General features: G+C 46.0%; 1 protein-coding gene across 2 annotated transcripts in view; it reads left to right on the top strand.

Annotated features, from left to right (window-relative positions):
- The window catches only part of C2CD3 (C2 calcium dependent domain containing 3), a 155,454-nt gene that overhangs the window by 129,786 nt on the left and 1,530 nt on the right, over positions 1 to 24,138 (top strand). Inside the window, exons 30-32 of one of the 2 annotated variants that reach the window (XM_025358290.1) lie at positions 1,839 to 2,059; positions 5,464 to 6,391; positions 11,384 to 11,495. In XM_025358290.1, the coding sequence (XP_025214075.1) occupies positions 1,839 to 2,059; positions 5,464 to 6,391; positions 11,384 to 11,495 (1,261 nt within the window). Of the gene's footprint in view, positions 1 to 1,838; positions 2,060 to 5,133; positions 5,308 to 5,463; positions 6,392 to 11,383; positions 11,496 to 24,138 lie in introns of those variants that run through there. The other variant, XM_025358291.1, reaches the window with a different exon arrangement.

Genomic DNA, 24,138 nt, shown 5'->3' with positions numbered 1-24,138 from the left:
ACAGTTCCTGATTCAGTAGGTCTAGGATAAGACTTGAGACTCTGCATTTCTAACAGGCTCAGGTGATGCTGCCATAGCTGGTCCTAGAACTAGGCTTTCAGAACTACTATCTAGAGGGATTCTTTACCAAATGGGCGTGAAACATGGTAAGATCAATTTGCATTACCTCCTTAGATTCAGAGAGCCCTTTAACAGTGCTGCATTTGAATCATAGCTATCATTTCAGGCCTTCAGAGCAAGTATTAATAAACCTGTGTTTCACAGATGAGCAAATTACAGCTTGGTGTTCGTAGGTTGATATGCCATGGTTCTACATGGTTCTACACTGGTCTAACAAGACCAGTAGGTTTGCATATTTCCCAAAGCTACCCCCCACCAAGTTACATTTATTTGCATGTTCCTCCTGCAGATGTTTATCCATGTGGCATATACCACAATATAGACACCTAAGTGATTTGGTACACACCACTGTGACTTGAGTCTTGGCCTCTAGTGATAGAATAAGGATCAACTTTGTCCTCTCATTTGGATTTTCCTCTAAGACACGCAGACTGTTTCTAACAAAAGGATAGAAAGACTTTCAGTTCATGTCACAGGTATTTGGTGTCCATGTTGTGTTGATTGTACCAGGCACATTGAGTGTACTAAGGAAGCAGAGAAATTTGAGATACATCTTCTATTCCGAGATGCCCACGGCCTACTTAGGGAAACCAAACTAACATGTAATGAGACAATTAAGGGAAAATCTAAGAAAAGGTTTGACGTGTGAAATGATGAGTGTGAGGGTGTTTAAGGGACAGGTGGTCCAACGATTTGGGATAATGGACTTTGAAAAAAAGAAATGTGAGCTGCAACCTTAAAAGTTGAATGGAATAGAAATAGAGCAGGGAGTTACTTGAACTCAGGTTCCAGTATCAGCAGAAGTATGAGGAAGGAACGAACCCAGCTGGAACAGAGCCCATCTCATATGGAAAAAGCATAAGACTTGGAGTCCCAAATTCTGAGTAGCTACATACTACTCCCTGCTCTGGACAAGCCACTTAAATTCTCTGAAACTCAAGCTGCTTATTTATAATTACTGATCTCATATGATTAGCTGAAAATTAAACAAGATGGTATGTTTAAAAGCATAAACATAAAATCCTGTGCAAGTGAAGGTTTCTTATTGGAGAATGGTAAGAATGCAGCCCTATTAAAGGCTTTTAAACAGATTTTTCAAATCATTTATTTATGTCCTTTTTATCCATTCAACATTCTTTTGTTTTGTGCCAAGCACTATGCTGGGTGCAGTAGACGTGAAGGAATCAGCCCAGAGCTCACCGTATATCAGGGGAAGTAGATGTGAAATAAATGAGTGATGTGATGGAAGAGTGCAGAAAGAACTATGGAGCACAGAAGAGGAGCCCCTAAACTAATTAAGAGAGTCAGGGAAGGCTTTTTAGAAGTTGCTTGCCTGAAGGATTAGGAATGGTTATGAGGTAGCAAAGGACAGTGTTAGCACAGAGTAGGGCTTTATTCTGTCAAAGTAAAGAGAAATAAGGACTGGAATGATGGTCAAGAATGGTTCCTTTCTGAGGAAGTGGCATTTTTGCTGGACATCATATGAGGAATTGCATTAGACAGACAAAATGGGGAGAAAGTTGTCCCCAGTAGCAGGGTTGCAGTCAGAGGAGTGAAGGATGAGTTGGTGGATTGGAGAGAGAGGGCCTTAGTATGTTAATAGAGCAAGTGAGAGGTATTAAGGCTTTGGCTCGAGCAGTAGTGTTCAGGGGACATAAAAGATGTTCATAATCTCCATGAATTACCCTTTTGTCTTCTTCTCCCCCTTTTGTTTATAGGAAGAATCTGAGTGAGCTTGATCAGATCCAGAGGTACTTCAGCCAGAAGCTCACCAAGCCTTTCCTACCCCTCAGCCCTCAAACTCAAATGGCCATCTCACAGCACCAGGAGAGCTGTAGGGACCATCTTGAGCCAGGTGCCAGCAGCCTAGACCCTGGGAGCCAGTGTATCCTGGAAAAATCCAATAACCTGGTGTTGCAAGTCAGCTCCTTAATCACGGGTATGATTCAGATCCTTTCTTATTGAGAAGTTATGGTCACTAGGTGCTAATTCTAAAAGCATTTGAATGTTTTCCTTTGGACAAGCCCCTATGACCAATAGAGACCAGTTGTTTTCACCCTCTTCCCTTTTTTTTTTTAACCATCTTGCTTTTGAAAAGGAGGGACATAATAATATGGCACAGCAACATGGGGCAATGGAAAGAGCATTGGACTGACCCAGGTCCTTGATGGGCTTCTGGTACAGACTTAGAGTCTGACTCTGAACATGTCCTTTCCCTTCTTGGACTTCAGGTTCCCCAGCCAGGAAAAGAGTGGGGTAGATTAGATGAGTGGTTCCTCAATAGCCGTTCTTGAACTTGTGCCACTCTCTGAGAAAATAATAAACAACAAGCATATTTAAAATTCTAATTATCAGAGCCCAGAAGTCTGCACTTTTTACAAGCACCCTAGATGATTCTGGATGTTAGGGGTTCATAGTCCACCCTTTGAAAAACCCCTTTGGAGCAGTGGTTCTCACTTTAGCTGTGTATTGGAATTATTGAGGGACTTTTAAAAAACCCCGTGCCCAGGCTGTACTGTAGGTCAACAGAATCTCTGAGGTGGAACCCAGGCATCAGTATTGTTTCTAACTCCCCAGGTAGTTCTAGTGTGTGGACAAGACTGAGACTGCTCTAGAGCAAGTATTGGCCAACCTGCCTGAGCACAAGAATCACCCGGGGCACTTACTGTGAAATAGAGATTCCTGGGTCCTGCTCCATCCTTCTGAATCAGGATCCAGGGTCATGACCTAGAAATCTTTATCAGGCAAACTTCAGGGAACACTGGGAAATCAACTAGGTCAGCATCCTTAGACCTCACTTGTTTTTGCTCGAGCAAAATGCATAGATTCTCCACAGGGATGAAGAATTTCAATTTTCTTTGTCTAAAGGGAGAGAAAAACACCATGATTGACACTAAGTACAAACCTTCTTCTTCTTCCAGATACCTAACCTGTTTGTATCCATGGCCTCAGATAAATGCTCTGTGTTTGACTTCCACTTGCTTGGATATCTTCAGTCAAGTGTTTATTGAGCACCATCTGTGCCAGGCACTATTCTATTATTTGTCCCAGGAGGATACAGTGGTGGATGTGACAGGCATTATCTCCCTTCATCAAGCTTATATTCTATAGTCAACCAAAGAAAAATGCTCTCACAAAGAAAGTATGACAGCAAAACAGATTAAGGCTTGTTTGGAGTAGAGGTGGAAACAAATAGGGGAATCTTTATAAAGGGGCATATTAAAAGAGGAGAGAGAGGGGAATTGTGGCCAGGCACGGTGGCTCACACCTGTAATCCCAGCACTTTGAGAGGCCGAAGTGGGTGGATCACTTGAGGTCAGGAGTTCGAAACCAGCCTGGCCAACATGGCAAAACCCCATCTCTACTAAAAATACAAAAATTAGCTGTGCGTGGTGGTGCGCATCTATAATCCCAACTACTTGGGAGTCTGAGACACGAGAATCACTTGAACCCAGGGGACGGAGGTTGCAGTGAGCCGAGATTGCTCCACTGCACCCTGGCCTGAGCAACAGAATGATACTCTGACTCAAAAAAAAAAAAAAAGGAAGAAGAAGAATTGAAGCTGTGGGGCCTAATATTTATCCTGGAAGAAATGGGAAGTTCTCAGCAAGCAGACGACTGAATGAGAACTGGTTTTCACAAGGAGAATGAATTTAAAAAGAGAAAGATGATTAGATCGGGGAAACCATTCAAAAAAAAAAAAAAAAAAAAACATAGCAAAAGCCTGCCCCTGCCTCCATTATGCCTCAGTGCGCTTCTTTTACAAAGCCATCAGACAGATGGATATGAGTGAAACTTGAGAGAGTGTTACCAAGTGGGTTTTTTTTTTAAGCCAGAGCTATATGCTAGGCTGGGCCCTAGAGATACAACATGATTCAGACATATGGTTCATGCCCTGAGAAGCTTCCTGATAAGACTTGGAGTCCCAAATTCTGAGTAGCTACATACCACTCCCTGCTCTGGACAAGCCACTTAAATTCTCTGAAACTCAAGTTGCTTATTTATAATTACTGATCTCATATGATTAGCTGAAAATTAAACAAGATAGTATGTTTAAAAGCATAACATAAACTCCTGTGCAAGTGAAGGCTTATAAGGAAGCTCACAGTCTGAGGCGGTAAACATACGATTACACAGCATCGTATTCTTAAGTGCTTCCTTATAGAACAAAGCCATATAGCAATCTTATTGAACTCATGAATCTGCAAAGGCTTCCTGAAGGAGATCCAATAGAACATGCCTTGAAGCCTTGAAGGCTGGGCAGGTTTATAAAAAACAAGAAGACTGCTCTGAGACAGAAAGCATGCTCAGGCCAAAGGATTGGGATCAACTAAACATGCTTCCCAGTGCCTATTCCTATTTACAGGTAGTAATGTTCCATTTTCATATATCTACCCATTCCTTTGAGGCCTGAAAATCATCAATGTATAATATTAAACAGCCAGCACCTCCTGTAGAATGAGCCCTGTGTTAGGTGCTGTGAGGGAGATGTGACCCCTATTCCCCAGGAATCAAATTTGCCTTCAGTTCCTAATTTTCTCCTCTCAAATTATCTTGCAAACATGTATCATTTACTAGGTCTGTTTATTAATTTATTCACTCCTATTTCATCCCAAAAATAATTTGAGATGACTAGTAGCTTCTATTTATTAAGTGGTTGTATATTCACCACATAATGTATGCCCATTTCTTTCGTGTATTCTCTACTGTAACCTTATGAAGTGGATGGTGTTGATTACACTGTACAGATCAACAGGCTCAGAGAGGATAGTCTGCTTGTGATCACAAAGTTAACAAGTGACAACGGAGATTTGAACCCAGGATTGACTGGCTCCAAAGCCTATGCTCTTTCCAACATACCCTGCTGCTTCTATTTTCTCTGTAAATCTTCCCTGCCTTATCATGTGGGTGATAGATATTTCCTTGCTTTTATTTTCCAAGTAAAATCGGTAGTTTTAGTAACTGTCATCAAATACGTGGATAAGTGGATTCTCATTTTGATTTTTAATATAGGTAGTTACTGAAGTAACTGGAAGCGTGAACATACCCACCAGAACTCCCAGCTCCTAAGGATTCCTGAGCATGAGCAGATAGTCTCTGAAAGCATTTCCACAGATGTATCCACAACTATAGATTAGATTCTGGTCCTCTGATACTAGAATAAAGTACTAAAAATTGTACTGCCTTGAATATAGTCTCACTGAATCTTGGGTGGACTAATTTTCTTTATGGCTTGTTCAAAGTCTGATTGCCAGAGTGCTTCTGAAGCTAGAGGCTAGTGTGGGAAATTTGAGGGGTCTGTGGCCCTACCTTGTAATGAGAGTGCTATGTGTTGCTGTTCAGATCTGCAGACTATCACCAGGGATTCCCAAGCGGCTTTGAGTTCTCACCGAGCCAGGAGTAGAAACAACAAGGCCACCACCCTCCCAGATGCTCGGGACACAGAGGCACTGCAAGAACAATGCACAATGCCAGATGAGCCATTGGCAAGAGCTCCAGATAAGGGCACAGATTCCCCACCACCCCCTCCTCTTGAAGAGACTTCAAATGGAGGAAGAATGCTCCATGAGTCCCTGAGGCATACAGTACCCATTACAAGGTTGCAGAGCAGTGAGGACACTGAGGCAGGCCCAGCCTACAGTGATGAAGACTATGAAGAAGACATCATTGAGCCCAGGACCTTAAATGAGATCACCACGGTGACAGACAAAACTAGCCCTTGGTCTAGTTTCATATCAGACACAAGTGACGTCATCAGCCCTCAGCCTGACGAGGTACAGAGGGAAGGCCCCTCTTGTCCTTCTCCAGGGCCTTTCTACAGAGAAGAGCTTACGGTCAAAAGTAGCTTTCTTTCCAGCCCAGAAAGGGCTGTCAACTCCCACCTGCCTAGGGAGGGTTCTCCTAGCCAAAGTCTTGTTGCTTGTGAGGGTGAGGCCTCTAAGGCCAAGATTAGTGGCGAGTCTGCCTCAGCCAACCCTCAGCCCATCCCATGCCCGACACTCTCAGGAGCCCAACAGAGCAGGACATTTGTTGGATGGAGTTCACCACAGGCAGATCAGAACAAGGAGCCCAAGTCAGAGGCCCCTGCCGAGAATGAAGCTGCTACCAGTGAGCTCAGTGACTCTGCTGATAGCTTCAAGAAGTTGCCACTAAACCTAGCCTCCCAGAGCAGAAGGGAAAAACATAAGGGACCACCCATCGACTCCTCTGACATCAGGCAGAGGCAAGTGACAACTGGATCAGAGACATCCACAAAGCATAGCCTCCTACTGTATCCTTTGGCATTTCCCACAAGTGGTTTGGATGCTGGTGCTAAGGCTAGCCTAGTGTGAGTGTGAGCAAGTGGCCACCCTCATGGAATGCACTGGGGGGCATGGGAAGACCATTCCTTCAGAAGACCCCACCTGCATGACAGGTGCTACAGTTTTACCATTAACACCAGCCCTCAGAAACATAATGCCTTGAACTGGGTTTAGGCATTGGTAGCATATTAGCCTAGCCTACCCTGATTTATCCAGTTCATCTGTTGGGTATTTTACCACCTGAAGGCAAGGCTCAGCATCTAAGGAATGAGACTATTTATCTCAATTGAAAGAGAAGCAGAGGGGCTAGAGAAAAAGGAAAGTAGATCACTGCCATTGAGCACTTTATGCACATTTTTCATTTAGTCATCACAAGTCTTTTAGGTAGGTATCATCTCTATTTTGCATATATAAGGAAACTGATGCTCAGTTATCATGACTTGCCTACTTTTTCTTTTTTAAGAGACAGTTTGTTCTGTCACCCAAGCTGGAGTGCAGTGGGATTATCATACCTCACTGCAGCCTCAGATTCCTGTGGTCCGGTGATCCTCCCACCTCGGCCTTGCAAGTAGCTAGAACTACTAGGTATGCACCATCACACCCAGCTAATTTTTTTTAAGAGTTGGGGTCTTGCTGTGTTACCCAGGCTGGTCTCAAACTCCTGGCCTCAAGCAATCCTCCTGCCCCAGCCTCTCAAAATGCTGCAATTAGAGCATTTGAGCCACCACGCCTTGCCAGATTAAATTTTTTTAAAAAACCAAGTGATGGAGCTAAACAGGCACCATGGAGATGGACTTTCCCAAGGCCCCAGTAAGGTACTGTTGATGGGAACAGGGGGCACCTGACATTCCCTACTCCCTCCTTTTAAACACAGACTGGCATGTTATGGGGAAAGGAAACCACTTAGGACCATCTACAGCCTTCACACCTGTGGCCTAACCAACTGATTAGATCAGCTCACCTGCTATCCCAACAAGCAGGGAATATTGTGTGGCTGGCAGGTGAAGCAGGCTGCTTTACTAGACTAGAAATCTTCCTCTACTAGAAGTCAGGGAGCCTGACTTTGACCCTTCTAGACCCACAAAATGATTTTTGTGATTATAGACATATAGTTTAATCTTTATGAGCCCGTTTCTTCACCTATAAAATGGAGGCGGAAATCCCTTACCCACCAAACTATAAGCTCCCCAAGTCAGGGACCTTGTCTTTTTCTGCATCCTCAGGACCTAGCACTACCCAGAGAAGGGATTTGTCAGTATAGATTGGATTGAACTATCACAGTTTCACAACATTGTTGAGAAAACCAGATGAGTGGAAACATTTGTACATACCACACAGTATGATTCTTGATGCAGATCAGAGAAAAACCTAGGGGTGGGAGAGTGGGCTCAGGAAAGGATTAAAGCATGCAATGGCTGGAGGCTGAGCATTGAAAACAGACCTCCTCATGTGCAGTTCTCCCTGACCTTGCCTATCCTGGATCCTGGACCCTGATGTTGCTGCCTTTGCAGTCAGTATTAATTGTGCTCAGAATATGGCCGATGGAGGAGCTGCCATATGTGTCCAGACCCTAAGCGCTGCTTTAACTTAGGCCTTCCTGACTATTCTTTCAAAAATAAATCGTGCCAGGCCCTGTGCTGGGTGCCAAGGACAGATTTGAATGAGACCTTACCTCGAGAAGTTCCCATTATGAGATAAGAGACGGTCAAATAGATAGATACTGACAGTTTATTGTGCCAAGTACTGTGATGAGACTTGGACAGAACGCAAGGGAGCGTGAGGAGGGAGCTGCCCTCACTCTACTTGGAGCCATCCCAGTAAGAGAGACAGGAGAGCCAGGCCTTAAAGATGAATAGGCATTGTGCAATAGAGACAAGGAAAAGTTCTAGTCAGGACAAACTGTATGTGCAGAGGCCTCACTGGGTGAAGGAGGCTGCCTGTGGGCAGTAGTTCACTGTGGCTAGAGTCCAGGGATGAGGGGATGGTGCAAGGTGAGGCAGGGCCTGGATCTTAAAGGACTTCTATGCCTGGCTGAGGTACTTGGACTCTATTCTAAAGCAAAGAAACTTCACTTTCCTCATCTGGAAAATGGAGGTGATAGTAGTACTTACTGGGTTGTTGTGAAAACAAAAATAATCATGTAAACTGCCTAGCACAATACCTGGTACATGGATAGTGTCCACTGTTAAGCAAGAGTGTGGTATGATGTACATATGAGAAAAGTGTGGTATGATGTACATATGAGAAAAGAAGTCACCCAGTGCCTTGCAGAGGGCAGGTTAAGAAAGGGAAGACTAGAAGCGAGGAGGCTAGGTAGGACACTTGCAATAATAAAAGATATGAAGAAAGTCTGACCTGAAGTATAAACTGCTTTATGATGAAAAGGAGGGAAACAGATCTGAGAGGATTAGATAGAGGGGCAGGGGATGAGACAAAGGAAATAATAATTAGAGGTTTCTGTCACAAGTTACCAGGCAGGTGATACCATTTACTGGATAGGAAACAGCACATAGACGGGTTTGGGAGATGATGCAGGTTGCCCTTTGTGGCATGTGCCTGTAGGACATCCAGGAGGAGATGCAGGCCTGGAGTTGAGGGCTGCGCTTAGCCATAAAGGGAGGCATCTCTGGGAATCGATGAGGGCAGCAAGAAGAGCCTGGGAAGGGGGAACAAAACACACAGAGGCAGACTCTGAGCATCTTCAGTGTGCAAAGGAGAAGCAGGACAGGGCATGCCCACAAAGGAGGTGAGGAGAGCTGGTCGGGAGGTGGGAGAAGCAGCAGAGAGAGGTGCCATGGGAGCTGATGCTGCAGAGTTTCAGGACGTGGTGGTCAACACTGATGCTGCACGTAGGTTCAGGAGAATGTGGCTGACATGTATCACTGGTTTTAGTGTTAAGGAGGACCTTGCATTGGTGAGAATGGAAGCCAAACTTCATTAGTCAAAGGAGCTAAATGGTGAGGACAGTGAGAACAGGCAACTTTTTCACATAAACTGAGGAGATAAGAATAGCTGACATTTATTAAGTGCTCACTATGCTAGGCACCATTCTAAACACTTGACATTTATAAATTCATTTAACCCTCAAAACAATAAGTACTAATACATTTAAAAATGGAGAAATTGAGGCACAAAAAATGAACTTTCCTGAAGTTATCCATCTAGTAAGTGACAGAGAGCTGGGTGGCAACTAGAAGACAATGCAAGGTCAGGGGTTTGTTTGGTTTTTTTCCCCTAAATGGGAAACTTGAACATTTTTATGACTGAGGAACAGGAACTTAAAAGTTCATGAGGCCAGACATAGTGGTTCATGCCTGTAATCCCAGCACTTTGGGAGGCCAAGGTGGGAGGATCACTTGAGGTCAGGAGTTCAAGACCAGCCTGGGTAACATGGTGAAATTCCATCTCTACTAAAAATACAGAAATTAGCCAGGCGTGGTAGCATGCACCTATAATCCCAGCTACTCTGGAGGCTGAAGTAGAGGAATTACCTGAGCCCAGAAGGTCAAGGCTGCAGTGAGCCATGATCACACCACTGCACTCCAGCCTGAATGATGGAAGTGAGACCCTGTTTCAAAAAAACGTGTAATAAAATAAAGTTGGTGGGAGAAAGTGGCTGTTGGGATAGGACCCTAAAGCACACATGAGGCAGTGGGCTGGGAAGGAGACTTCCATGCTTCAGAGCCAGCCCTGCCACCTCACAGCAAAGTTCCTTCTTCCCCACAGCATCAGCTGGCTGGCAGGCAGGCCCCAGCAGTTTCAGCAACAGCAAATAGACCCTACCTCACCTGGGCCTCTGCAGAAGGCCTGGGGTCAAAAGGTCTTTCCCTTTGGGATCTCCATTCCTCCCCACCTCTCTACGGAAAAATCAGGGACTTGAACCAAAGCAAGAAATCAATGCATTTCATTCATTCACAAGGTATTTATTGAGTACTTACTGTCTCCCAGGTACTATGCTAGGTGACAGGAATATGGTTATGAAAAAGATCATCTCTGCCTTCTTGGAGTGTAGAGTCTAGTGTAGAAGAACGATGATAAAATAGAAAAGGTGGTAAGCAAATTGGAGTGAGAACCACACTTAGCTTATTAAACAGAAACAAAAAATTGGAACATCAAAATAGTTCCCTCTTTACCCCCTTCAGAGTTCAACTAAACTGAATCAGTTATTTGATTCAAAAAATAATGAGAATATGTGGAACACCACATGCTCAACACAGCACTGAGTACCTCAAGAAGATATGGTGGAGAAGTGCAAGATACGATACAGTACCTGCCTTCTAGGGCTCACATCCACATCGGACCAGCTGTACTGGTCCCTGACGTGAGGACATGTCCTGTCATGGACAGCCCCTGATGCAGAGCTCACATTTCTGGATGTGAGCAGAGAACACAGGCAAACAGGCCCTCCTTCGGTGCAGGGCACCTAAATGCAGCCTAAGGCACTGCCTCCTGGAGCCACATGCCCATCCCCACATTGTCTGACTGACTGCTAATAGGTCTTTTTCTAACCAGCAGGCCCTTAGGCAAGAATCAGTCAATGCCTACTACCTGCCAACCTCCTGAGGGGCTTTCAGGAAGTAGAGGTAACAGAAGGAAACTGTCTCTGCCATTGAGAAGTTTAGGGAAGATTGAAGAAAATAATTGTATCAGACTGAAAAATTAAGCATTCTCATGTGTTGCAAACTGCTCTAGGTTGTGAGGAAGGAGGGATCCTGTGGGCTAAGATTAAGAGAAGGCTTCCTAGAGGAGGCAGGTTTGAACCGATCCATAAAGAACTTGTATGTGTTAGGAGTGGGCAAGCCTTCCAGTCAGAAGGAGCTAGCTGAGCAAAGAATTTATGGACAAGATTAATTGAGGGAAAAACATGAGTAGGGGCAGAGTGAATGGTCAGTGGAGATACTGGCCTCCACTGCAAGGGGGGTGGACTTCTAGGTATTTTTGTCCCTTAACTGCCATCGTAGCCCAGAGCCCATTGTGGTGCCCAACTTCTTTTTGCCTCCCCAGCAGTTGGAGGCTTCCCTGCGGATGCTGTCACTCTCAGCAACTTTGCCACCAGCAGCCACAACAGATCAGGTAAGAGAATGGCCAACTGACCTTTCTCCTATAGAGTCATCATCTCTTCCACAGAACAGTGCACAGAAGGCAGAGCTGCCCCAGGCCATCTTCCTGGAAAGGCTGCAGCAGGGGTCACTCCTCAAGCTTGTACTGAGCATATTCTGTGGGCCCAGCAGTAGTCAGGGAGCTCAGGAAAAGTGAGGAAGAGCAAATGTGTAAGAGCAGGGCATTGTCGGCCAACACTGACATGCGCAAGAAAAAAGCAGTGCAGAAGCATGAAAGCAAGAGGCAGCTAAGAAACGTGTATTGAGTGCTGTGGGAGTCCCCACCAAGCAAGTAGATAGGAGCACAGACGTAACCTTACGGGAGTGCAACAGTAAGATCTGAATGAGCAGAATATCAGTCATACAACTATTTGCCATTTACAAAACACCTCATAACTATTCATTCAGCTGAGTTAGGTGGTTGGAACTCTGGTACAAATCCCACATCTCCTCTTTTTTGCCTTGGCACAGCACCTGACCTTTCTTGCAAGTGGCAAGAAAACAAATAATAATAATAACTACTTTTGAGTACCTCCTCTGTATCAGGTGTCATGCTGGGTACTGAGCATATAATAGTAAATAAGACAGACAAATTCCCTGTCTTCATGGAGTACAAATAGTAAGCAAAAACTAAAATATTTATAGACATGAGATGGGTACCAGGGTCTCTCTGAGGAGCCTGTGTTAAAGATGGTAGTTATGGTGGTGCTTAGCATGTACCATGCACTGTTCCAAGTACTTTGTATTAATTAATCAAATTCAGCAACTTGGTGAGGAATATACTATCATTACTTCTATTTAAAATGAGGAAACTAGGCCAGGCATGGTGGCTCATGCCTGTAATCCCAGCAGTTAGGGAGGGTGAAGTGGCGGGATCGCTTGAGCTAGGAAATTCAAGACCAGCCTGGTCAACAAGGCAAAACCCCATCTCTGCTAAAAATTACAAAAATTAGGTAGGCGTGGTGGCACATGCCTATAATCCCAGCTACTTGGGAGGCTGAGTCACAAATATCACTTGAGCCCAGGAGGTGGAGGTTGCAGTGAGCCATGATGGCACCACTGCACTCCAGCCTGGGTGACACAGTGAGACTGTATAAAAAATAAAATGAGGAAACTGAGGCTCAGAGCTTCACATACTGACCCATAAGCTATGACTATTTTTGTGTATATATAAAGAAACTGAGATGCATAAAGGCTGAGTCACTTACCCAGGGTTACCCAACCAGTAAGTGAATCTAAATTTTTTTTTTTTTTTTTTTTTTTTTTTTTGACTCTCGCTCTGTCGCCAGGCTGGAATGCAGTGGTGCGATCTCAGCTCACTGCAACCTCTGCCTGCTGGGTTCAAGTGACTCTCCTGCCTCAGCCTCCCGAGTAGCTGGGAGTACAGGCATGCACCACCACACCCAGCTACTTTTTGTATTTTTAGTAGAGACGGGGTTTCACCATGTTGGCCAGGATGATCTCAATCTCTTGACTTCGTGATCTGCCTGCCTCGGCCTCCCAAAATGCTGGGATTACAGGCGTGAGCCACCGCGCCCGGCCTGAATCTAAACTTCTGACTCACAACTCTGTGCTCTTCTCTTACACCACCTGAAAATCATGACATTTGACTTATAGTACATTTTTCTAGCCAGTTAGATTTTATTTAGCAGTTAACATGTATACATTTTATATGCTTTCCCAGAGGCCACATTAATGAAAAATGGGGTCAGTCCAGAAGTATCCTGATGTATGTCTTTGGCCTATTAAATACTAGATACAAAGTATGGGAGAGGGAGAAATAAGAATTTCCACTTCAATTAAAGAGCAAGTCTACTTTTGAGAAGATAATACTTTTCAGCCTTTTTTCTTTGTTGCCCTTAACAACATTCCATTGTTTGCTGCTCTCAGAGTCACTTCTGTCCTTAGGACCTCATTCTGGGTCCTGGTTCGGATGACCAGTCATCATGGTTTTCCCAGAACTGTCGCAGTTTTACCACTGGAACCCAGAATCCAGTAAACACGGGGAGGTTAGTCATCCTGGCTAGTGATGGGCCTCTCACTACTTGCTGGGTTATTTCAGCACATTTTCTCAGAATCTTACGCTCCTGGCTGGCTGCCAGCCAGCACTGGATGACTTAAGAAATAAGATCATGTATGTATTTAGGACACTAGCAAGTAGAGACACCAAAATTTAAGAGGAAAACATTTTTAAGAATTACATTTTTAAAAAAGATTGAAATTGTTACCTTGGGATAAATCACAACATCAACTGATTTCTTTATACTTATTTTAGATTTAATTTTGAAATATTATTTGAGCAGGAGCACCATCATCTTGTGACCTTTATTAAAAAGGCCTCACTTTGAAGAACTTGAGACAAAAATAGTCTTTTCTGTTTACCCACATACTTACTATTGCTGTTGTTCTGCATTTCTTCTTCACATCCTGATTTCTGGCTGGGACCATTTCCCTTCAGCCTGAGAAACTTCCTTTGGAATTTCACGTAGTGTGGACCTACTGGTAACTGATTATCCAGCTTCAATTGTCTGAAAATATCTTTATTTTGCCTTCATTTTTGAAAGATTTTTTTTCTACTGGATATAGAATTCTAACTTGAATTTTTGTTGTTTTAGCATTTTAGAGATACCTTTCCACTGTCTTCTGTCCTCCATTGTTTCTTATAAGAAGTATTGTTCTGATTGTTCTTGCACTGAATGTAACATGGCCTTTATTCATTTCTTATTTTTAAGATTTTCTCTTTATCTCTAGTTTTCAGCAGTTTGATTACAGTGTTCATAGTTGTGGAGGCAGGGGATGGGATAGAAGCAGGGGAATGGGATAGGGGAGGAGGAACATAAAGATCTATTCTACAGTATTAGTGATGTTTTGGTTCTTAGATTGGGTTGTGGGTTTACAGATGTTCATTTTCTTGTGCTTCGTGATTTACTGTTGTTACATAGATTCATTGGTATGTTATGCAAAGAAATCACATAATCATATGTCATTAAAATTATACATTGATTGAATGATGATAAGATGGAGACTCCAACTCCTTCCACAAATTAGGCTGTGAATATGGAGCAGAGAAATAGGGCAGTGGCTGGAGTGGCACACCAAGGGAGTGGCAACCAAGGGAGGTTGTTTTTGTTTTTCAATATGGGAAGGCTGCAGCTTTCTATGTGCTAATGCAGCAATCCCATAGAGAAAGGGAGAAGGGAAGACACAGAAACGGGAGAGAAAAAGGAGAGGGGGAACAGAAAGGGCATGAGATTTAGAGCACATGTGGAGGTATTGGCCTTTTGAGAGGAAAAAGAAAACTCACCTAGTGTCATGAAGGAAGGCAGAGAAGATGGGTGCTAAAGCAGACAGGATTAGAGACTGGTGGTAGGGTTTCAAGTTGATGGAAGCTCCTGTTTTCTCGGTGCTGCTTCAGGCACAGTCAGCAGCTCTAAGTGAGAGAGAGGGAGACAAGGGCAGGAGCCCTGTCCTGTATCCGCATTTGAGAATTCCGTCTCTTCTGCCTCCTCCTAAGGCCAGCCTTGGCCCTCACAACTGAAGAGGAGCACTTTGAGAGGCTGCAGGGCTCTTCTCAACCACTGTCCTGGGACTGCTATACTAAAGCTGACCTGCTTCCAGGTCAGGGCTAACAGCCCATCCCTGAAACAGGAGAGGGCTCGTAATTGCTGGATTGATTGCTCTGGTTTCCCCCCATGATCAAAGGCAAGACCTGATCTTTCACTCCACATTGAAATGATATACCTGAGCCAAGGAACCTCCCAGTCTCCACTGGAAGCATCTGTGAAACAGATGTCCCCTCCCTCCTCCCACAGTAGAGTGGATACAGGACCCTGTGTGACATTTGTCAGATCTTTGGACTTTTCTGAATCTGCTTCCTCATCTGTCAAATGGGGTTATCAGGCCTCACAGGGTGGTTGTACTGTAGAATACTGAGTGCCACACAGGTAGAGTATTGGGGCCAGCCTGTAATTCCCACCCCATGCTACCTCATCTTCTGGCTGTTGCCTCCGCAAAAAGAAAAGGGGTGAGAACAATGGCTGGTTTAGCAGGACTGTGGCACAGTGATCCATTTGCAGTTCCAGATTCATTATAAATCAATCAAGTTCCACTGCCCTTGCTTTCTCTTCCCTCTTATGATGAAGTAACTCTTTGCTGGGGACAGCTTCCTAATTTTGTTAAAAGTTATGTATGATTCTGCTTGCTTAGCTGCTGATGGACAAACTAGTTTTATCAGCTTTGGTACAGGGGAGGAGAGAGGTTGATGATGAGAACAGCAGTAATTTGCTTTACATGTTGTCTTCCTCAGACTATGTCTTTTGCTCTGTAGATTTTCTCTCTTGGGAATATCTCAATCACTGATGACTTCAAATATGACTTCGAATGATGCAAATCCTTATCTTCAGTCTAGTCTTCTCTCCCATGCCGCAGACACGTACAGACTCACCTGCATCCTAGACGTCTTGTCTGATGTGTCACACACAATTCACTCTGTCCAAAACTTGAGCTTGTCATCTTCCTTTGCATACTTCCTCTGCCACCTGCATCCATATCTCAGGAAATTCAGCCACCATCCATGTAGTTACTCCTGCCAGAAGCACAATTATCTCTCACCCCTGCTCCTTTATCTCCCATGACCCATAGCCAAGACCCACATCACCAAGGCCTGTTAATTCTGCCACCTAAGCATCTTTTGAATCACTTACTTCTCACCCTGCCCTTGTCTAGCCCAATCATCTCCCCACTATTTTTTTTTCCCCCAAGACGGGAGTGCAGTGGCATGATCTCGGCTCACTGCAACCTCTGCCTCCCGAGTTCAAGCAATTCTCCTGCCTCAGCCTCCCCAGTAGCTGGGATTACAGGCGCATGCCATCACGCCCGGCTAATTTTTGTATTTTTAGTAGAGACAGGGTTTCACCATGTTGGCCAGGCTGGCTCGAACTCCTGACCTTAAGTGATCTGCCCGCTTCAGCCTCCCAAAGTGCTCTGATTACAGTAGTGAGCCACCAGCCCGGCACCCCCTGACTATTTCTAACCAGTGTCGCTTATACTTGCACTTTTCCACCACTGTTCATTCTCCACACTGTAGCCAGTGTAATCTCACACTCTAATCAGACCTTTACCCCACTTTACCACTGGCAGGGGGAACACTGTTTAGCCTGTCAAAACCCCAAAAAAACTTCCATGTTCCTAAGTCAGTTATCAAATCTCAGTGCTCAATTTATTTGACCTCTCAGCAGCATGTGACACAGTTGATCTCTCTCCTTTGAACACTTTTTTCACTTATTTCTAAGGCATCACTTCTTCTTGGTTCTCCTCCCTCACTGGCTGCTCCTGCTCTGCCTTCTTTGCTGGGTCTCCCTCATTTCCCCTACTTCTTCTGTATGCTGAAGACTCCCGATGGTTAGCTTGGCCCAGACCTAACTCTACAACTGTAACTCGACAACTGCCTACCCAGCATCACCACTTGAATATCTAATAGATGTCTCAAATTTAACATGTCCAAAACTGAGCTCCAGATTTTATTCCCAAATCCATTTCCCCCTCCGTCTTCTCAATTTTGATTAAAGGGTACAACTGAACTCTGAGGTGGGGGTTGTTTTTTATTTGTTTGTTTGTTTGTTTTTTGAGATAGGGTCTCGCTCTGTTGCCCAGACTGTAGTGCAGTGGCATGATCTCAACTCACTGCAACCTCAAACTCCTGGGCTCAAGTGATCTCCTGCCTCAGCCTCCTGAGTAGCTGGGACTCTAGTTTAGTTGTTCAGGCCAAAACTCTTGGAATCCTCCCTGATGCCAGTTTTCGATTAAACAGGAAATTCTGGCAGCTGTATCCTTAAAATATACGGAAATGTGCTTCTCACCACCCTGGTCTCAGCCATCATTATTTCTGACCTGGATTATTGCAGTAGCCTCCTAACTTGCCTTTCTGCTTCTTCCCTTTCTCCTCGCAACCGATTCCCCATACAGCATCCTATTAACTTTTTAAGATGTTAAATCAGTCATCAACTCAATCATGTGACTTCTCTGCTCAGAACCTTCCAATAACTTCCCATAAATGAATAGGAGAACTAGAGCTGGGCCTGAGGACAGGCAGGCCAGAAAGTAGGAAGATAGTTTTGACCTCAAACTTGAAATTTGCATCTTTTAACAAATGTGCAAAGCCATAGCCCTGAGCTAGGTGCAGAAGACAGGAGCTTCCCTCGGGGAACTCTCAGTTCCCTGGGGAGCCAGCCTTATATCTAAGTTCCTCCAACTCCTACCAACTGCCTGTCATGCTGAAAGAGCTAGGACCCTCATGCTGTGGATCCTGCCTTCAGGGAGCTCGCAGTTCTTGGGAAGGCACTGGCCTCCAAATCACTCATTTCCTCAAATAGCATTTGGCTGTATTAGCACTGAAGTAAAGCAAAGGGAATGAGTATAGGAAAAGAAAGACAGAGCCATGTGGGGTGGCTTAAGTTGAATTGAACAAAGATGAAGAAAGGCTTTTCAGGCTGTGGATTTGAAAAGAAAAAACCTCAGAATCAGCAGAATTTGGACAGCAGAAGGTACAAGCACTGTGTACTAGAGACGTGGTCAGAAATGGGAAGAGATGGGCCTGTACTGAAACAAGATAGGAATTAGAAGCAAAGGACAAGAAGCAGCCTGTCATCTGAGCCTTGGCCTCCCTGCCCTGCACACATGGCACTTCTTTACCATGAGGTGAGCCCCGTCTTGCTCTGTGTCTTCCTGCGTTAAGCCCATGTTCTGCCCACATCATGAATGGGCCCCTGGATTAACCACAGGCATCGGGCCAGACACTGTTATTCATGAGGAGTGAGTGTAGGAGGCAGGAAGTATGAGACAAGGCCAGGCATGAGGGTACCCTTAAAACCTTGAGTTTTCCACCCCTCCCACCCCATGTTCTCACTTGTACTCAGCTGGACCACAGCACTTCAGACATCACTAAGGATCGAGGTGCCAGCAAGCCTGATTTTTTTTGTCCTGTCTCTGCTTTTGACTTTCTGAGGTCCTCAGCAACATGTCTAAACCAAGGGATAGAATTTTTCTATCCTGGCACCTCTAAACCCAGCTACTTGGGAGGCTGAGGCATGAGAATCACTTGAACCTCGGAGGCAGAGGTTGCAGTGAGTCGAGATAGTGCCACTGCACTCCAGCCTGGGCAACAGAGTGAAATTGTGTCTTAAAAAAAACAAAAAAACAAACAAAAAAAAACTATCCCTTAGTTTCCCTTCCACAAACCAGAAGCAGCTGAAAGATGAATGGTCCTGGTAGAGAACCCCAGTTCTCCACAAAGTCACCAGATGAGATCAGTAAGGGACCTGAGGGAACTTCCTGATGCTGGGTTTCTTCTCAGCCTGTGGTCCAGGCCTGATGGCTGAGCTGCCCCTCTTGGGGCAAGAGGTCCTGACCTATTGCCTCATTTCTTTAAACCACCAAGTCCCTAGCTTTCTGCAGCGCCTAAGAGGAGACCTAAAGGTCAAAGTATCTCTGATAAAGGCCATACAGAGCTTTTAGAAAATAAGCAGCTTGGCCAAGGGTGTAGAGGTCAGAAGAAACAGCCAAAATTGGCTGTCCCAGACTGCAAGTTGGCAGGCACTTTTTAGGAAGGGGCTCATAGGTCTGCTGGGCAGGTGCTAGTCTCAGGTTGCCTAAGCCACTCTGAGGCCAGAGTCTAGGGGGAGCCAGGAGCTCTTCTTGTAAGAGTATAATTTTTAGCCCTTCCCTCAAAACCTGGACTTTTGAGCCCTGTCTCTGGCAGAGCTTGGGTTCAGAAGATTGAGGATCATCTTTTGAACCAGGCCCTGTTTTAAAAAACAAACCAAAAAAAAAGGTTGAGGAGTCTTGCCCTAGTCAGGCCCCTTCCTGGCATAGACTGAGGCCCAGGGTGAGGGAGTGACGTAGGCCCTGTAGAATGGGCCTGTCTGGAAAGGCTTCTTGGAATAAGGAGAGGGTGGCATCAGGTGGGGTGTGGCATGGAGGGAGCATATCGGTAGTGAGAACCACATGACCAGACCTCTAATTTAGGCATGGAGGGTGAGCTCAGAGCATGAGACCGGCCATGCGGCAGCCAGGCTGAGCAGGTCAGATTTAGGATTTGCCTCTCAGGGCTGGACCTCTAGTCTAAGTACCTTGTCCTCACTTCCCCTCTGCTCCTACTCATGGCTGCTGAGTTTGCTGCTCTCTGGAGTGTCTAGGAAGTTGTAGTCCAGGCCAGACTCTGAGGGCCACCCCAGGGGAAGGCAGCCAGCCAAAGGGGTGAAAGTTGAGCAAGGCAGGCAACTATATTGAGCCCTCACTCGGCCTCTGATGCAGCAGTCCATTGGCAGGTCCACCTAGCCAGCCAGACCCAGCTGCTGTTTACTTTCAGTTTTCAGCTCCTGAGTCAATGTTTGTGTCACTTAAAGGGGCTACTGTGGAAAAGAACAGAACTTTAGCACTCATCCCAGACCAGAGGCTCACTGTTACCAGAGAAGGGGGGAAGACAGTGGAATGGGGAGAGCTTGCCTGGCCTAGCACTGCTTACCCCAGTACAGGAGGTGCTGTACCCCAGCTCTACTCAGGACTTTTGGGGCCTGACCCTTTGCCTGGGATGGGGTCTGAGAACAGCAAGGCTTCATTTTGCTCTTGGGTCTGCAGCTGGTATTGGCTCTAGCACCATCTTAGCTTGGCCATATCTGAATTTTATTTGAACCCAGCATAGACCTGGATAAGAAGACCAAACAGAAGTTCTTAGATCCACTTGACAGTGAAGCTAAGACCCACAGAGACCCAGAATGAGAAAGTGTCTTGATCTTGAGTGAGTGGGACAGTTAGGTTGGGCCACAGACCAATGTCCTTTCCACTGCACTCCATTGCCTGTCCTCTGAGAAAGTCCCTGGGTTACTTGGAACCAGGGGTAAGTGGGGGCACCTGCACTCACCAAACCCTGGGAGCATGTGGCCTGTTCGAGGGATCCATCTGGGGGCTGGAGTGGAGAGAGCCTAGAACACAGTGGCTGGGATCAGATCATGTTCCAGGCCAAAGAAGAGGGCCAGGCCCTCCCGAGAGAGCTTTTGGAGAAGAGGCTGTGTCACAGGGAGCAGACCAGAGAAGGAGCCAAGAGCTGGGATCAGCCTGTGGTTTATAGAGAGCTTCCTCTTGCATTATCTGCTCATCCTGATCCCATTTTCAGATGCACAAACCAAGGCCCAAAGAGAAAGTGGGTTGCCCAACACCACTTGGCTAAGAAGTGGTAGAGCCAGGACTAAAACCAGCTCCTCATGCAGGGTTAGCCACTCAATTTGAAGAGCCCCAGGAACCCCCACATTTTCTTTCCAAACCACTCCTTACACCTTCCATGTGCTCCATATTCTCCCCAGCAAAGTCCAACCTTTAGCATTGAAGGCTCTTTTAAGACACATCTATTATCAGAGAGGCCTATCATGTTCATGGCCTGGGTGTCCAGGTACTCAGAAAGGAACAGGTCCTATGTATGGATGAGGGAGGATTTAATGGGGCAGCCTGAAAGCCCCTGGCCTGCTGCTGTGACACCCGGCCCGCAGGAAAGCCAGTTCTGTCCTTCAGCCTAGTACAGTCATCGAATACCCCGTCCCTGTTCCCTGGGAAGGCCCTTGGAGATCAGCTCGCTGAAGTCCAAGAAGAATAAGGTCAAATTCCCCCCACACATTCTGGAACTTCCCTCAGCCAGCATCAACCCCTCCTTCTAGTAATAGGTTTGTCTTGGCTGCTTTCCATACCTGCAGCTCAGTCTATCCCATACCCACCACTTTCCTAGCAAAGAAAATTCCTTCCTCACAAAAGCTGCGCCTGCAGGCAGCATACCCTCTCTCTTCATCGTCTGTTCACATTCCACCTTCATGTTTAAGTCCCTGCTTCAGGGACTTCACCCCATGGATGACACCCACTGTCTAGACTCCAAGGCACCTACAGCCCCTCCAGCTGCGACAATCCTGCTTCCATGTGTCTTCCTCCTGCCTCCCCAGGAAGGTTGATGCCTCCCAAAAAGTACATGCTCTGCTGACAATTTTCTTGTGCCCTCAGGCCTCCAGCCAGAAGTGTGGTAGTATTTCAGAGGAATGGATAATACATTTGAGGGTATCCCTGCTCTGGCCAGTTTCGCCTCTGGCCAACCCCACCAGGATTGTGTGTTAGGGTAGCAGTCCTGATGAAGGAAGAATCTTCACCACTAATCAAGATGGTTTCTAAACCCTATTGAGGTCAACAAAAGCAAAGTGCTGCTAAGTGTGAGTTCTCTGTCCTTGCACACCCTGGCCCTGCCCTGGTCCCTGGGCCTGGGCCTTGCAGATAAGGCCCCCTAGGCCATTGGGTCAGGGTGTCAGTGCTGGAAGGTTGGTGCCACACACGATTCAGCTCCAGGGCAGATATGGCCCAGCCAGTAGGTGTAAGTCTATGCTCATACTGTTCCCTCTAATGAAGACCTCACCCCACACCCAGCTTCTGTTGAAACCCTGCCCATCTTGGAGCCCACCTCCTTGTGAAGCCTCCCCAAACTTTCTTAGCTGTTACTAATTGCTGTTTTCTCAGTGCTCACAAGCTCTAAGCCTCATGTCTGTGATTGTTGGGTAGCTCATTGTCTGTCTCCTCTCTAGCTGAGCAGCCCTGTGACAACAGGAACCACGTCTGCCTGTTGTCCATAAGAGTTGATCAAGTAGAGTAGATCTTAGGCTCCTGAAAAGTTTGATGAGTCACTAACAGAGGTGTTTTGTTTTGAGACAGGGTCTTCCTCTGTCACCCAGGTTGGAGTGCAGTAGCACGATCACAGCTTACTGCAGCCTTGAATTCTTGGGCTCAAGCGATCCTCCCACCACAGCCTCCCGAGTAGCTGGGGCTGCAGGTGTGCCCCACTACACCCTGCTATTTTTTTTCCTTTTTTTTTTTTTTTTAGAGACAGAGTTTCCCTATGTTGACCAAGCTGGTCACAAACTCCTAGACTCATGCGATCCCCCTGCCTTGGCCTCCCAAAGTGCTGGGGTTATAGGCGTGAGCTACCCAGCCCAACAGAGGTCTTTTGATGGTCATTTCATGAACTGAGGTAGTTGGTCCTTCCAGCCATGGAGAACAAGACTCATCTACGTCTCTCTAAAACGGAGAAGACATCTCTTCTAGATGATGGGGAAACAATGCCTGGTTTTAGGATTTGAGATAGAATACTCTGCTCTTAGGCCTGTTTTCCCATCTGGCTCATAAAGCAAGCATCTCCCTACTTCCCCTTCAGAGTAGCAGAGAAAGAAATGGAAGATAAGATACAACTGATGACCCAGAAAATCTACCTGCAGTACAGCTGGGGGACAGGAATGGGACTTTTGTCACCCTAAACCCCAAGTAGCTCAGGAAACAGCCATCTTGGGTCTTGGGAGTAAAGAAAGATATACACAAGCTTAAAGTGCTACAGAGAGCCTGAGAGAGTTTGACTTAACTAAAGACCTGGCATATGGTAGGCCGACAACCACTGGTTCTAGAATGAATGAATGAGAAGCTTACTACAAGAGTCTCCTCCCCACCCAATTTAAGCCTGTGGTTACCCTGGCCTGTGGTCATCTCTGTGATTGTTGGGTAGCTCATTGTCTACCCAATTTAAATTGGCCCCACCCAATTTAAACCTGTGGTCCCACCCATACTCATCTAGCCGCTCCCAAGCTCCTGTCTTGGACCTGGCCTTGCTGGGATCCCAAGCCTCAGACCCAGTCCATGCCCTACAGGAGCACCCAGTGTGGAAGTGGGAGAGCAATAGGCAGAGGCTGGCCCACTGGCCTGCCCTGGCCTGAGGCATCAATCATGGAGTGCAGGTGCTTCCTGTATTTTGGAAGGAATAACTGCAAACACCAGCAAAAAGTGGGTTTCCTTCTTCCCTTTTAGCCTAGGCCTGCCTAGAAGGCAGGGAGATGTATCGTCTAGTCTCTGCTGTGCAGCCCAGCCCTAGTGCCACTTTGCTCTTGGTTATAAGGAGAGGCTGCCTGTGGACTCATAACACTGAGAGCTTCCCAGATTGTAGACATTCCCTTGGCACTTAGAATTCTAGATTGGCAGGGACCCTCAAGGTTTCCCATCCACCCTTCTATTTCATGGGTGGGAAACTGACATCCAGGCAGTAGACCAGGGATGCCTGACTCCACTCCCCTTATCTCATTCTGGCAATTCTAATTCTTTAGGCAGATCTCTCTGCCTCCCAAGGCTTAAGTCCGAGCTGAGAAAGCCTAAAACGGAGTTCTGTTTATTTCTGTGCCCCTCTCAAGTAGGTATTAAAAAGGGTTGCAGACATGAAAGAAAGAATAACTGAATGTTACTGATGCCAGAAGCAACTCTAGCTGGGCCTCAGTTTCTCATGAGCAGAACTGCAGGGCACAGGTAGTCCCAGTCTCTAGGGTCTCCACCAAGCTGCTTCTCAGTGCCCAGGAAGCGGTACAGTGTGCTCTCAGTGGTCCTTCAGTTTATGACAGCCTCAGCTCATGGGACTTGATGGCAGGGAAGAGCAAGCTGCATGCCATGAAGTCAGCCAGATTGGCCTGTGGAGGCTGCTCCCATCTCCTTTCAGAACTGCCCCTTCCCCCATCAGGCCCCCACCTCTTCCCCAGGACCTTGCTCTCAGCCAGCTGTCTGGG

This window comes from Theropithecus gelada, chromosome 14, assembly GCF_003255815.1.
Source record: "Theropithecus gelada isolate Dixy chromosome 14, Tgel_1.0, whole genome shotgun sequence".
NCBI classification, from domain to species: Eukaryota; Metazoa; Chordata; class Mammalia; order Primates; family Cercopithecidae; genus Theropithecus; species Theropithecus gelada.
This window is presented reverse-complemented; position numbering and strand designations above follow the sequence as displayed.